Consider the following 14,727-nt stretch of genomic DNA (forward strand, 5'->3'; position numbering starts at 1 on the left):
TTTTATATATATATGCCATTAGGCGGCGATGTTGCTGCAGAATCAGGTATCAAACCTGCTGGCAAACTTCTCAAACTTTTTTTGTTCTTTTTATTATTTCGTATTCGCTCCATCTCTGATCACACACAGGACACAAGATTTCTCGACACAACACATGCCATTTTTATTCAAGAGTTGGTCAATCAACTGAAATAGTAGCTGTGGCTCTCACAGAGTTCTGTACAGTATTGGATCGGGTTATATTGGACCGGGTACACCTGCAGTAAATGTTTATGAGGGATATAAAATATATACTACACATAGCAACATCATTCAGAGCAATCAGCAGGTCAAACCTTTATCAAAGTGGCAATGCAGACAGTGGTGTATAATGCCCAGTTAAGATACAGAGCAGAAGTACTTTTCACACAATGTACCCTTCATCTGCTGTTTAAACTGTAAGGCAGTATATGTTTTTTCATTTTTGCTATGTAGTACGGCTTTGCATCAGAAGACGGATTTCCTCGTGGTTCCACAAACATGTACAATTTGAAATGAAACAAAAACAAAATAGCATCTCTGACTAACTAACAGAAAGTAGTGGTGGTGTGTCAGTGAAAAAAGAGTCTTGCGTGGTGACTTTTCTTTTTTTTTCTCTGCCGGATCCATGACGACAAGATGTCAAAATTCAACGGTAGATGCATTTAAATATCGGACTAAAAGAAGACTGTAGAAGTCAACAGAGAGTGAGAGGATGGTGGGAGAAATGCAGCCTTGTTGCGCTTCAGCCTTGGTTTTCAACCTCCGGGTCACTCCAGCTTCAGCAGCTCCACGTCGAATATGAGCGTGGCGTTCGGGGGGATGACCCCGGGGTGGCCTGTCGCTCCGTACGCCATATCGGGTGTGCACGTGATTTTCGCCCTCTGGCCCAGGCTCATCTGACGCACGGGAGAAAAAATGTTCAAAGGGATGAGTTTGTTAGTTTGTGACATTGAAGCAATTAACAACGCCTACACTATGTAATATTCCTGTAGCTATCATTGTACCTTCTAGCTATCAGCAAATGAAATGAAATCACGTTTCTCTTACCTGTGCTACCCCTTCCTCCCAGCCCTTAATGACCTCACTACGTCCAATCTTGAACTTAAATGGCTTGTTCCTGTCTCGGGAGGAGTCAAACTTCTTCCCGTTCTGCAGCATACCTGCCAAAGAGGGAATTACATGAAGAAAAATCAGTGACTTGTTTGGATCAGGAACTACCCGATGGGGTCATCTGGGATCAATCAAAGACTGAGCACATATTTAAGGGATTATTTTAAACATCCTCATAGTTAAATGCTCTAATGACCAACACTGTAATGCATTATGGCCTTTTATCACAGAGGGACGCCAGATCAATGCCCGCCCTTTTCCTCAGCAGCTGATGTTTTGGAAAGAAGCAATTTAAGATTAAAAGGAATAAAGTCCTTCTGGCTCCAGTCTGAGGAATTACTCTGGCGGGGGCTTCTTATCGGGCTCTTCGGGGTCTGCTTCAATTACGCAAATGAACAAAGGGAATGTGAATCAGGAAGCGTTGGCCTGGTTTAGTGGATTATTTTTAAAGTTAAGTAGGCCATTTCTCGCCTGTATCTGGACCACAGGGAGAAAAGGGGAACAAAGCGCTCCGGACTGTTCAGATAACAACGAGGGGGCCATAAATCATTGGCCCAGCTTCAGTCATCTGAGACCTTCTCCGAGGAGGGAATCCAAGTCTGAATGCTGTATTCTGCTCTCAGATCAGTTTCCACGTTATGCTGCATACAAAAAATTCTGATATAAGAGTCAAAGGGGCATCATAAAAAAAGCCTACATTTTCTACATAGTGATCGTCCTTATATTTATGTTTGTCATAATTCAACCAGTGTGGATACTTGGAATTTAAGGTTGTGTGTTCACTGTCATCAGGTCATATGAACATTGTTACTGTAGTGTTTCAGCCCCCCCCCCCACTAATATTAGTAGGCCCATCCCTTCCAAGAATCACAGCGGTCCGGTGGTCAGCGGGCTGGACTTGGTCCCACCGTCGAGTCATCAAGTGCAACCGAGGCGCGGGCCACCTGCTGCAGGGCCCCCCCCCCCCTCATAAATGCTCCGTTATCACTCTTTGAGGCCCCGCCCCTTCCTGAGACCGACTCCCACACTCTCTGCTCAGGACAAGGCTTCACTCGGTCCGTGGCTCGCAGGGGTGGGGTTATTTTTACTGTATCCCGTCCCACCCCGGTTTAGGACGGCTGCCAACACAACAACCCCCCCCCCCCCCCCTCCTATCGGGGATGGAATGGCCTGCATGTAAGGCTATCTGTCTACGGACCCGTATGTGTCGCCCCACGTCTCAGTGGAGACGTCTCTCTCTGCGGATGTTTTAGAAGGAGCATTCAAAGAAAAGCAAACACACGGCGGCCTGAAAACGATCCTCAGCGACGGCCTCAAACTTCAATTAGTTCTTCAGAAGGTCCTTTGTGAGACCAAGGGTTTCATTACGAGCCCTTGTTGGAGGAACAGTTCTTCATGGATTGCTGAAAGCACGGGTGTTGGGAGTAGACGAACCTCTTGCACCATAAAAGGGTTCTAGGCAAACCCCTGCAGGGTCAGGATTCACGTGGTCTGAACGCAGCTCAGTATTGAATGACGTGTCGTTGCACCAATCAGGAATCAGCAGAACGTCGTGCTGATTTAGGATTATTTTTGTCCCAATATAGAACCTGACTAAGAACTATTTTCTAAAGTTGGGATTGAACACTTCCCCCGGGATTCAATCCCAACATTCTGCGCCTTGGAAGGCGAGTCATCTGCTGACATCCAACCCTCTGTTTCAGTCTCTATCTATTCCTGTGTCTCACACACACACACACGCACGCACACACACACACACAAACGAGGTCTCGGCTTCAGCACGTTTCAAGGCGAAGCCTGCAGCTCAAACATGGTAAGGAAAGACGGCCACATTTAGGCCTGACGTCCAGTGGGCCCGCTGCTCCCACAGCTCACACCTCTTGTCAGCGAAGAGCCTCGCGGCCTCTAATTGGCTACAGGGGGGCTTCCACAGGTGCATTGTGGGGGCAGGTGATTGATAATCAACGGCAGCACTTAGCTAACAACGCACACCTCTGGTCCCATAGAAGACAATGAGAAAAATACTCTACTTCTCGCTTGAGTTTATGGCCTCGATCTCTAGTTACAAGTCGTCTTCAATACAGCGCGATGTCCTTTAGTAAATTGTGTCCAACGTCACCATGGCAACATCCACTCCTTATATAGTCTACGAACATGGCAAAAAACTGCAATAGAGATTAATGAAAATAGACAAATATTTAAAATTTAGTTTTGGGGTTTATTTTTGCCTGTTGAATACGACAGCTACAAAAACTGGATGAAATACAAAATAAAAGAAACAGATCTTTGGGTCTTCGTGACTTGCTTACATACGCAGACATGCCTCAGACTCAGACTACTTACTATAATACAAATACCCTAATCTTCTCCAACTGGACCACATTCTTCAGCTAATCTGCGGCCCTGCATTCAACACTAAAGCATGAAATACACATGGCGTGGGGCTCCAATATTTGTTCCCCGCAGAGATCAGATCCAAACACAACATTTATTATCCAGCGTTCACCCTTAATATATCAACACAAACGCACCTCAAGCATCATCTATTAAAACTTAATTCTATTAGACAAATAGTCAAAATCGTGACGGGTGACGACAACAAGCAAAAAACACCGACACGTGAAGCAGACCTCCTCGCCCCGGAGACGATGCCAGGGAGTGTGCACTAACGTGTACAGCTGTGTAATAACACATGTGCAGACAGACTGATGACTGTGAACTGGGTTTTGTTTACTTTCTGTCTGACCTAGTTGTCTGGGACGCCAATCCCCCCCCCCCCCCTCCTCCCTCTCTCCCTCCCCCGGGGCACCGGGATAACCCAATTCTTTCTTTTCACCCAAACGTCTTCAGCTGCCCCACCTAAAAAAATTGGGAGATCTGGCAGGAGACAAAAAGGATAGTGTGTGTGTGTGTATGTATTTATATGTGTGTATGTGTGTGTGCGTGTGCGTGTGTGTGTGTGTGTTCTCCATGTAGAATATGTCTTGTTTCCTGGGTGAGTTGGCTGCTGCACCCTGTCTATTGAAGACTTTAAGCAGCACACATGTGCACACACGCCTCACAGGCTGCACGCTGCAGACTGAGCCGTGCTGCGTTCAAGGCACGGTCAGAAAAACAAACGAAAAATAAAAAGATGTGAGGTTGGTCAAAAGAGCAAAGAAAGAGGGGGGGGGGGGGGGGGGGGGGTGTCAGTTACCGATGTAATGAACCACACACGCCTGGCCCTTCTTTGGGAATGTTCTTCCTGTTGAGAGGGAGAGAGAAAAGAAGCGTCACTGTGCATCTGTTACAACTCATTAGGAGGCTCTGCGCGAGCAGACGTGCACGTTACTCTCATCCACATGCACGAGCCTTAGAAATAAAGAAAATTACAGTTAACACCGTGTGCCAAAGGAAACTCGCAGTTTCAGCTTGTCGAGTGTAAAGTCCAGCATGACCCCCCCCCCCCCCAATAATATCTGCAACAGTACCGTTACCCGATACCTATCAAAATAAAATACCGAGGGATTAAACTTGACATTTCAAGTAAATTGTGTTAAATTGTACGACATTCCGGACAACTACCAAGCCCCCTCCGACAACCACCAACCACCCCCGCATCGGAGCCCCCTGCAAGCGGGTAAGTCAACTCACCATCACCGGGGGATATTGTCTCGACTTCCACGCCCATGGTGGTGCTACAGTACTTCGATAATTATCTCGGAAACCCACGGCCTTAAAAGATGGAAACAAAAGCCGTTTCGACGTCTCCCGTCGAGCGGCTGCAGTCCGGGTGGCGCGATGGGTGTAGAACCATGTATTCACCGACCGCTGCCGACTCGTAGCTGCGGGCTGTGTGTGGGGGTGTGGGCGGGGGAAGCGGGGGGGGGGGGGGTCAAAGATATTCTCCGCTACGGACGTCGTCTTCGGCCTTGCGTCAAACTGTTACGTCACAAGCAGCGACCCCTGGCGGACAGAACGGGTGGCGTTGAAGGAAAGTGGCCTTTAGCGATTTAACTACAACTCCCACGATGCACCGCAAACGTCTGGGAGTTTTGCTTCCGTGTCGACTAGAAATCGGCATTTCCGGCACATTTCAGACACATTTTAACCGCCAGATGTGATTTAATAGACCGCTTAGAGACCGCTTTCAGGTCGTCTAGACGGATATGAGAGGCGTGTGGTTTTATAAGGTATGTATATGACATTCGCACCAAGTATGGGCTACAACGTTAATACGTTAATGCTAAAGGTAAACATTAGCATGATTAGCAAACTTGGTGGAGTGGACAACTTCTGGGTGTTTATAGCCATATACCAATTAAATATAGTTAACCTCCCCCGGGTTCAGTCTATGGCATTTATTAATTAGTGACATAATCGAGGATCTAAATGGTCAATGTGAATTCTATTAAGCTCAGGCACGCGTCTTTAAAATGTTATTGGTTTATTCTGCACGTGACGAGGATTCTCTCATTGTGATGAGGGGATGTCCTAGTTAGCTCACAGTGATTGTTTGCCTCATTGTTAATGCCCTGAGGTCCTGACGGGATCGGCGTGTCATCCAGGGGTAAGCAGCTATAAGTGCTCGTCACCACTGCCTCAGCTCAGGCACAGGGGATTAAGGGAAGGACACACGGGAGGCTTTTGAAAACTCTTAATCTGCGCAGGTACAAGCATAGGCAGCTCGACTAGTGCAGGACCGACTCGGACCGGATCGGTCTCGGTCGTCAATGTGAAGCCACATTTAATTTTTTTTAATTTTTTTTAGCACTTTCTCTTGGACCCAGCGTCTTCACACCTGCCGGGATGGATCTCGGCAAAGCAAAGCTGCTCCGGTCGGGCCTCAACGCCCTGCACCGAGCCATCCACCCTGTGCACGGGATCGCGTGGACGGACGGCAGGCAGGTGTGCCTGACTTCGCTCTTCTTCGTCAACGGCGAGGTGACCTTCGGCGACACCAACGTCATCGGGCAGTTCGAGCACGTCCTCGGGCTCTTCTGGGGCCCGCTGTGCTGCTCGGACTCCCCGGCGCTGCTGGCCGTCCAGCACAAGAAGCACGTCACCGTGTGGCAGCTGCAGCTGAGCGCGCTGGAGCAGAACAAGCTGCTGTGCACGCAGACCTGCGAGATGAGCGAGCCTTTCCCCTTGCTCTCCCAGGGCTGCGTGTGGCATCCCAAACTGGACGTCCTGGTCGTGCTGACCAAGAAGGACACTTCCTTGCTGTTTTCGGTCAGGGTGGACAACAGGAGGATCAAGGCGGACATCAAAGGCAGCGGGCTCATCCACTGCGCGTGCTGGACTAAGGATGGCACCCGCCTGGTGGTGGCTCTGGGAAGTTCGCTGCACTCGTACATCTGGAACGACATCCAGAAGAGTCTGGTGGCCTGCTCCTTCTGCCCCGTCTTTGACGTGGGGGGCTACATCTGCGCCATGGAAGCCACGGGGGAGGCTCAAGTGGCGGTGGCTACGGAGCTGCCGCTGGACAAAATCTGCGGGTTAAACGCCGGCATTGCCTTCGACATGGCGTCGGAGAGCGAGTCCCTGCACAGCCACGGATCGAGCGCGGTGTTTTCCGAAGACGACAGCGGCGTGGACTCGAGAAGGATATCCTTTGAGTCGGAGAGGTCCTACATCCCCAGCTCTGGCCCCCTAGACCTCACGCACCTCCTGGCGAGGCACCGGCGCTCCGACCCCAGCCCCCTTCTCCACCTGCGTCGCAGGGACACCATGACCGGCTCGGGCCAGGACTCCTCGCACCTCATCCTGGTCACCTACGAGCGCAAAGTGACCACCAGCCGCAAAGTCAGCATCCCCGGGGTCTTGGTTCCGGACATCGTGGCTTTCGACCCGCGCGGCTCCACGGTGGCGGTGGCCTCCAACACCTGCAACATGGTGCTGGTGTACTGCATCACGGCCTCCGCCATGCCCAACGTCCAGCAGATCTCCCTGCAGGCCAACGAGAGGCCCAAGGGGGTGTGCTTCCTCAACGACAAGACGCTGCTGCTGATGGTGGGCCGGCAGAAGTCCAGCGAGCCGGCCTTCCTCCCGTCCTCCAACACGGACAAGTACGTCCTTCGTCTCGTTGCCAAAGAGCTGATGCTCAACGGAGAGATACCGCTCACGCCCCCGCCCTCCGCTCACAGCCGCGAGCCGGCTTCTAATTTCGGCCTGAGGATTAGGAGGCACTCGGAGCACCAGCCCAAGGACGACCGGGAGCACCAGGGGATAAAGGAGCTGGTGCTGCCCGGCGGGGGGGTCGTTCGCTCCGGGGCCAACAGGCGCAGGCTGGTGGAGGAGGTGAGGAGCGGCGAGCTCAGCCCCGTCACCAGCTCGGCGGACTTCTCCGACCGAGCCCCCTCCAGCCCCTCCTCCTCCGTCGCGGTGGAGACTTTCGACGTGGACCACGTCAACCGCATGTCCTGCCTGGGGGTGGCCGGCCAGGCCAGCAGAGACTCCAGCCGGGCCGGCTCCCCCCGCCACGAGCCGTCGGACAAGCTCCACACGGACCCCACGCTGCCCTTTCCCGAAAAGGCGGCGGGGGGCCCCGCCAAGGAGCGCGCGCTGGAGCAGCTGGTGCACAACGTGGAGAGGCTGTTCGGGCGCTTCGCGGACGTGCAGCAGTGCCTGGCGGAAATCCGCGATTACAACCAGAATGGCAGGAAGCCCCCGGGGGTCTACCCCGCCGCCTCTGAGCCGCCGTACGTCAACGTCACGTGTCAGGTGAGAACCCCCCCGGACGGGAGAAGGGAAGGGATCCCCCTCGCTTTCCACCCGCCTCGAGAGGCTTAAACGGCCAGAATTTACACCTTTTTTAGGACCACTGAAATACCTGGAGTGCTTTAATGTGAGGTCAAGTCATGGTATGAAGTGCTGTGACGGGCATTTTTAATTTGGCTCATTCGTGACGATCCTCGTTCCTTTTACTTAGAAGCAGTTATCGGAGAACGTGTTCATCGACGAGCGGAGGCCGGTGCTGCTGTGTGAGGGGAAGCTGTGTCTGCGCGTCCTGCAGGACCTCTTCACCCTCACCATCGTGGAGATGATGTATGGTAGGTGCAGCACTGTCCTTGTTTGTTTTGGTAGAATACAAAAAAAAAAAAAAAAATCCTTCCCATGTGGTCGCGCTAACCATTCAAACGACGGCTATCTTGCACGAGAGATTATTTGGATTAAGAGTTTACAGGATTAGCACATTAAAACCAGCCCCCCCCCCCCCCCCCCCGTGAGTCTCTTCAGTTGGCTGGTATGAGGGCCGTCCCAGGGAAGTCGTCATAGCGACAGTTTGTCCCTGCATCGCGGGCCCTGCTTTTGAAACCTCCAACTTACCCCCACTCAGAATGCCCTTTTAATTGGTAAAGAATCTTATGTCGTATCGGACAAACGACGCATTGTGGGACTGTCGTCCTGTTGCCGTGGCGACGCTATAATTAGAAGTGATTAAAAGCCTAGTTCGGATTACGCGGTTTAAATCAAAAGCGGCTTACTACGTTTTAATGAGCACTGTGTTTTGCCGCTGCAAAAGCTACATTTAGCGTTAACTTGCTATTGAAGCCCCCTCCTGACCCCTCCCCCGGTGAGCCAATAGTCTTTGTCTCGTCCCTCCAGGTCCGCTGTGGGTCGTCCTCGTGGCGGACGCGGACGGCTTCGTGCCTCTGACCTTCAGGCCCAAAGAGGAGCTGACGGTGCGCAACGGGAAGCGGAAAACTAACCTGCGGACTCCCGACAGTCCGGAGGACTCCGTCCCCTCCAGCCCGGCCCCCGGCCAGGGCCCCCACGCCGCCACGGACTCCTGCGCCTAGTGCCCCCCAGCTGGCGGGTCCACGCAGCCGTCCTCACTTCCAATATGTTTCACCAAGATCACCAAAGTTATACGTCGGATGTATTTTTCTACTTGAAGGACAGTAGCGAGTGGCTCGTGTTTCATGTAAACGTTTGGTGTGGTTCTGGAATTAATGGAACGCCGCAGAAATCCCACATTTTTAATGAAACTCATCGAAAACCTCTGCATTGGCTCTTTTGTGCTGAAAGTTCTCCCCTCAAATGAATGTGTTACACACGTGTTTAGTTTAACAATTGCATTCATCTAAAATGTCATTAAGAACACTGAAACCCAGCTGGCCACCAGAGGGGGCCGGACTCCATCAGAACTCTACACAAGCCCAAATAAGTGTGAAAGTTGTGCAGCTCGAGCAACAACATCTTTTTGAAACACTAACCAGCATTAACTAGTGTGCAACATTTAGTTTTTGACTCCATGGAAGAAACACACCACCCACGTCTATTTGGTCTAACCAACCTCTACAACATTTATTTATTTATTTATTAATATCATCAGCCCTCAATAATCATACATCATAAATAAATAACAGTGTTTTTTTAGAGCCAAACACAGCAAATGATGGTATACATTCATTTATATAAATTAGGTAATCTTATTATATATTTATATATCCAAGATGTCTGTACAGTACTTGTGGAAATGAAACAAATGTTTACATTAAAACAATTTAAACTATTTATCAGTGTAATATACACTAATGGTCAACCTTCCAGCGGAGAACACTGGAACACGTCGTTTTGAGGATTCACTTCATTCAAGATCCGGGACACGCGTTGTTCAAATCTTCCATCGTTCTGGAGCCGATGCTTTGTTTCCTGAGGAAGACGTCAATCAAAGCATTAATAATAAGAATACCACGGTACGATGCTGCTTTAAATAAATATATTTACAATGTGGCACTGTAGCTTTTACTTAAAATCATCTGAATACTTCCTCCGCTGCTGGACAATAAGTAAGTTGGCATAATGGAACAGTTTGTTCCAACTGTTCAGACATTTGTGTCAATAAAGTCCGTACTATATATATATATATATATATATATATATATACATATATATGTTGTGGATCAGCAGTTTAGAACGGCGCTTTAATACAATTCAAAGACTCATTATGGTCAAAATAAAGACGAGATGACGGAGATATCCCCGACGTGTAATTCTGTGCCGATGCCCCTCTAACTGTCCCCGCTCACCGCAGCTCGTCCAGGCAGAGTCTGTTCCTGAGCCGCACGTCTTCGCTGATGGGGTAGAGCAGCAGGATCATTAACCCCGTCACGATGAAGGCCACCGGGGCCGCGCCAATCAGCAGCTTCAGGGTGTACACCACCGGCGCGGGTTGCTTGCAGGCGCCGGTGTTGTAGCCTGCGAATCTACGCACGCACACACACGCACACACACACACACACACACACACACACACACGCACAAAGATCCAATTTAAACACAGAGCTTACAGGAAATCGACATCCCAGCCTGACGCTGCACTTCTGCAAAGGAGCCGACTGCACACCTTTCCCACCATGAATCATACATCGGGTCCGGGGGGGGTTAATGCACTTCTGAAAGGTTCTCGTGACACGCGGCGGCTGCGGCGTCGAGCGTGTCAATTAACGGAGCGCGTGCGGTCGCAGCGCAGACTTACTCCAGGCAGAGGGTGGACACTCCCAGGGAGATGCCCGCTGCGAACTTGGTGAAGAACACGTAGAAGGAGTAGAAGATGGCCTCGTGGCCTTTGCAGTAGGGGTTGGCCAGTCTGAAGTCATCCACCACATCCGGCAGCATGGACCTGAAACGCACACAATGGGCTTTTGCTTTGTGCGTCCGTTGTCACGTGGCCCTTTGGGCTGAAATCACAGAGCTGATCAAAGATCAAGTGTGTTCGCTTTCACTTTCTCTTTTGTATAAATGTTTCTAAATAGCCACAAATTCAAAATTTGATCTCCTCGAGCGAGGCGCTCGGAACTGGAGGCGTTACCACGGCAACAGGAGCGAGGCGGCCACGCTGAGTCCGGAGGAGACGGCCACCACGTAGGCCACCACGACGTTGGGGATGAAGACCAGCATCAAGGTGAAGGGCATGATCCACTAGAGGGAAGAGGAGGAGGGGGGGGGTAAAAGTCTTACAGACGAGAACGCGGTCGTCATTAAAGGTTTAAATGAAAACGGTCGCCTCACTGTGATGCCGCAGAAAGCCGCCGTCTTCTTCCCGAACCTCTGCAGAAACCACTGCCACACCGGGATGCTGATCACCGCAGAAACCTGAGTGAACATGTGACCCGTTGTCTCAGAATTTATACACAAATGTGGGTCATTTGTGTAAAACAGCAGCTGCGCTTGAAGCAACGGTCCTAATAGTTGCGGGAGCACAGTGTGAAATGGCCTTGGCTGCTTTGTGCATCACTGGTAAATAATGAGTAAAAAAAACTCTCCTCACCAGGATGGTCAGCACAATATTCTGGAAGTGATCCCTCAGGTCGGCGGCGTAAGTGCAGAAGAGGACGAAGTTGCTCTGGACCAGCTGCAGGAATCACACATGAAAGGTTTTGCCCACTTGCTCGTGTCTCGTCCCCCCCCCCCAAGTGTCCCCCAAAGCGCGCCTCCTCACCTGGATGGCCACGGTGATGAAGAGGAAGGCCGCGGTCAGAGTGAGGTACGGCCCGTGTCTCATCACCAGGATGAAGCCGCGGTGGAACGGGATCTGCTTCTCCGTCCTCGGGGCGTACGGGTCTGAAACCAACGGCGGTGGATTGCGGATTGAGTCGGGATGGCGCTCTGCAGCGTGCTGCGTATCACTCGGATAACGTGCAGCGAGAGGGAGCTCCAGTGCATTAAAGCTGCGACTAACACTTCTATTCCCCACTGACTTGTATACAGTATGAATTATTTTTATTATTAATCATTAGCCTGTACAATATGGATACATAACCAAAGGACGTCCAGGTTACTTTTCACAGAAGAATGTTTGTTTGGTCGCGTTTCCCCCCCCGACCTTCAGCCCCCCCCCCCCTCCCCTCCCCCGAAGAGACTCACCGTCCCTCTCTTTGACTCCCAGGAACATCACCAGGGTGCAGACGAGAAACACTCCTCCGATCACCCCGGCAGCGATCATGTACACCTCCTTCTGCAAAGACCCAGAGAGAGAGAGAGAGAACTCACTGTGTAAGCAGCAACTATCCAGCACCGCCCCCCCCCCCCCCGGAGCCGCTCTACTCTGAGCCTCCATCTTTAATTCACAATGCTCTCAAAGTGAACTTTATTTATTTCCGTGCTCATTTTTTCCCGCAGCATCGGCAAACTCTCGCCACGGTCATTTCAGAGCACAAATACGCGCAAGCAGCAGCGGCGGCGGCAGGAAACCTCAAGCGGATCCCAGAATACACGCCGCGGGGGCCGCCCCGGGGGCTGCTGCCGCCTCGCCCCGGGAACCGACGCGGCCTCCCGCTTGTTTGCTGTTTCTGCGTGTGGTTCCTCGTGGTTCCTCGTGGTTCCCTCGTTATTTACGCACATCAAACACAGCCCGCTTCCGAAGGGCATGGCCCCGGTTTCCAATGCGGGGGTTTTGGCGCCCACCGAACCACCGATAACGGGCCCGAATAGCTGCGGTGCGACCGGCGTCTTGTTTGTTTCACTCACGTGTTTTCTGAGAAGCAAAAACACTCGAGTTTCCCCACATAACGAGTCCGGAGCGGGGTGGGAGTATAAATAGGGCCTAATGACTTACAGACTGTGGGGCCCCCAGGATGCAGGGGGGCGGGGGGGGGGGGGGGGGGGCACAGTCTGCAGCCCCATGTGGTTGTTGCAGGACCTGCAGACAGACTCTAAATATGGACCCAAACAATCCTCCTTTTCATTCACCCACCCTCCCCCCCCCCCCCCCCCCCCCCCCCCCCCAACCCTCCGCCCAGGTTGAGTTATTTTCCGTTGGCCTACTTCTAGCGCACCTGCCCCCCCACTCCCCCCCCGGGACGCTCACCGAGTGTGACAGGTGGTCCTGGGAGCGCACCAGCTTCCTGACGACCTCTGCCCCGCTGCCGTTGCCAAGGTGACCGGCCGACGCGTTGTGAGGCGGGCAGTGCAGGGTGTGAGCGCTGGCCACGATCTGACCCTGGATGGCGGCGCCCACCAGCGTCCCGAACACCTCCATCGTCATTCCTGCCATCACACGGTGGGGTGGGGGCCGGGGGGGAGGAGAAAAAAAGAGTTCAAGTTGAGTTCAGAGCCGATCCGGCGCGTTGTCGGTGCGAGGCGGGGGAGAGAGCTCACGGTAAGCGGTGGCCGAGTCCCTCTCCTTCTGGTCCGTGCTCAGGAACATGGTGAGAGCAGAATAAGGCACGTGGAAGCACTGCAAGAGACACAGTGACGGTTCAGGTGGATGAAAAGAAACAAGACGCAGGCAGGTCGAAGCAATATAACGTTTACAACTATTCAGACATTCAAGGTCATGGATCAGCACCATGAGGATGATATTACACGTATATATAGGTTTGGCTTCCAAATTCAGGTAAAATTAGAAACATCTCTGAATGAACAGGGGTGGGAAATCACTCTGGTTTTGTTTTTGTTTTTTTTTACAAATTTTAGGACTAAATGATTTAAATGAAGCTGTCACACGTTCCCCGTCTCCAGAATATTAAGGTCCGAACCTCGGGATCTCAGTCACCCCTCTGCTGCACGTTACAGTGGTTTGTGCCACTCAGGGTCAGCCCACTGAGCCGGCACAGCCACTCCCATCTACGCACCTGTGGCTCGTCTCTAATCAGGAGAGCCTGGGCATTTAAGCTGCCGAAGCCTCAGAGGCCGGTGCGAAGTCTTGTGCATGTTGCCATCACAGTCCGAGCGTTCTAGTGATATCCTGTTTCTGCCTACCTGCTATTTGACCTCTGCTTTGTCCCAGACCTCGTTCACGCCTGCCTGACCCCCGACGGTACCTCTGCCTACCTCTGCGCTCCCGGCTCTCGACCCCTCGCCTGAATCCCAGCCCTGACCTCGCCTGCCCCCTGACGGTGCCTTAGCCTGTTCCCTGATTGCCTGGCTTTTCGACCCCTGCCTGTTCACCGGACACTACCACGCCTGACGTCTTTACCTCTTAATAAAACTGCGCTCTGCGCTTGGGTTTCACTCTGGTCTCCTGTGGTGCGTTACAGAAGCCTATAACAGGTTTTTGCTTTGGACTAATTCATTAATTTCGAAAAAAAAAACAATGAAAAGAATGATATTAATCAGAAAGATAATGACATATGTTATATTCTAGTTATATAAGTTGTGTTTCAACGGGACCGGTGGGATAATAGAAATATATTTTTCCAAAAAGAAATAAAAGATAATAACACGCCCAATGTCAGATTATAGGGAATAGTCTTTTTGGGCTGATGACATTGCCATAAGAACATTATGTGTGTGTGCACGTCAAAGCGTCCCGCTCCCTCGTCCAGCAGCTTTTGACTCGCGATCGAACGGGAACACCCAGGGTATGTTTAGATGTCTTTAATCTGCGAGTCGCCGACCTCAGCTCCCTGTTTTCTCCCTCCTCACCACCTCGTCTCCCAGAGAGAACGGGCCCTCCTTCACTTTGTAATTTACACGAGGGCCCAGTCAGCACTGTGGGAGCCCGCGACCAAAATAAACGCGGCCCGTGGAAGGATTTTCTCCACCAGCGTGTCATTTACGGAAGGGGGGGGGGGCATTCTGACTGCACGCGAGGCTTCACGCCGCCGACAACCGACGAAACCCCCCCCCCCCCCCTGATTGCATAAACAGTCGAAGGCACTCGCGCCC

General features: G+C 51.7%; 3 protein-coding genes across 5 annotated transcripts in view; 1 reads left to right on the top strand and 2 right to left on the bottom strand.

Annotated features, from left to right (window-relative positions):
• Nucleotides 1-101: 101 nt before the first annotated feature.
• Nucleotides 102-4,975, bottom strand: fkbp1b (FKBP prolyl isomerase 1B). The gene is made up of 4 exons (XM_037449960.2): nucleotides 4,765-4,975; nucleotides 4,328-4,375; nucleotides 1,069-1,181; nucleotides 102-917 (listed from the first exon to the last, which is right to left on the bottom strand). The coding sequence occupies exons 1-4, from the start codon at nucleotides 4,799-4,801 to the stop codon at nucleotides 789-791; spliced, it is 327 nt and encodes a 108-aa protein (XP_037305857.1). The 5' UTR covers nucleotides 4,802-4,975; the 3' UTR covers nucleotides 102-788.
• Nucleotides 4,976-5,165: 190 nt separating this feature from the next.
• wdcp (WD repeat and coiled coil containing) lies at nucleotides 5,166-9,418 on the top strand. 3 transcript variants are annotated; one of them, XR_009942801.1, is made up of 5 exons: nucleotides 5,166-5,303; nucleotides 5,882-7,833; nucleotides 8,042-8,162; nucleotides 8,719-9,006; nucleotides 9,044-9,418. XR_009942801.1 is itself a non-coding variant. In XM_037448953.2 (4 exons), exons 2-4 carry the CDS (start codon nucleotides 5,920-5,922, stop codon nucleotides 8,910-8,912), a joined length of 2,229 nt encoding a protein of 742 aa, XP_037304850.2. In that variant the 5' UTR covers nucleotides 5,166-5,303; nucleotides 5,882-5,919; the 3' UTR covers nucleotides 8,913-9,418. The 3 variants fall into 3 exon arrangements, 2 of the variants coding, with proteins under 2 accessions (XP_037304850.2, XP_037304852.2); XM_037448953.2 differs by having other exon boundaries at nucleotides 8,719-9,418; XM_037448955.2 differs by having other exon boundaries at nucleotides 8,045-8,162; nucleotides 8,719-9,418.
• A 211-nt stretch (nucleotides 9,419-9,629) lies between these two features.
• Nucleotides 9,630-14,727, bottom strand: part of mfsd2b (MFSD2 lysolipid transporter B, sphingolipid) — an 8,756-nt gene continuing 3,658 nt past the window's right edge. Inside the window, exons 3-12 of the mRNA XM_062559767.1 lie at nucleotides 13,216-13,373; nucleotides 12,926-13,104; nucleotides 11,983-12,073; nucleotides 11,558-11,679; nucleotides 11,387-11,470; nucleotides 11,128-11,211; nucleotides 10,928-11,037; nucleotides 10,595-10,738; nucleotides 10,146-10,322; nucleotides 9,630-9,768 (exon numbers count right to left, since the gene is read on the bottom strand). Coding sequence (XP_062415751.1) covers nucleotides 9,708-9,768; nucleotides 10,146-10,322; nucleotides 10,595-10,738; nucleotides 10,928-11,037; nucleotides 11,128-11,211; nucleotides 11,387-11,470; nucleotides 11,558-11,679; nucleotides 11,983-12,073; nucleotides 12,926-13,104; nucleotides 13,216-13,373 — 1,210 coding nt within the window. The 3' untranslated portion in view covers nucleotides 9,630-9,707. The remainder of the gene's footprint in view (nucleotides 9,769-10,145; nucleotides 10,323-10,594; nucleotides 10,739-10,927; nucleotides 11,038-11,127; nucleotides 11,212-11,386; nucleotides 11,471-11,557; nucleotides 11,680-11,982; nucleotides 12,074-12,925; nucleotides 13,105-13,215; nucleotides 13,374-14,727) is intronic.

Source organism: Pungitius pungitius, chromosome 20 (assembly GCF_949316345.1).
Source record: "Pungitius pungitius chromosome 20, fPunPun2.1, whole genome shotgun sequence".
In the NCBI taxonomy this organism is placed as follows: Eukaryota; Metazoa; Chordata; class Actinopteri; order Perciformes; family Gasterosteidae; genus Pungitius; species Pungitius pungitius.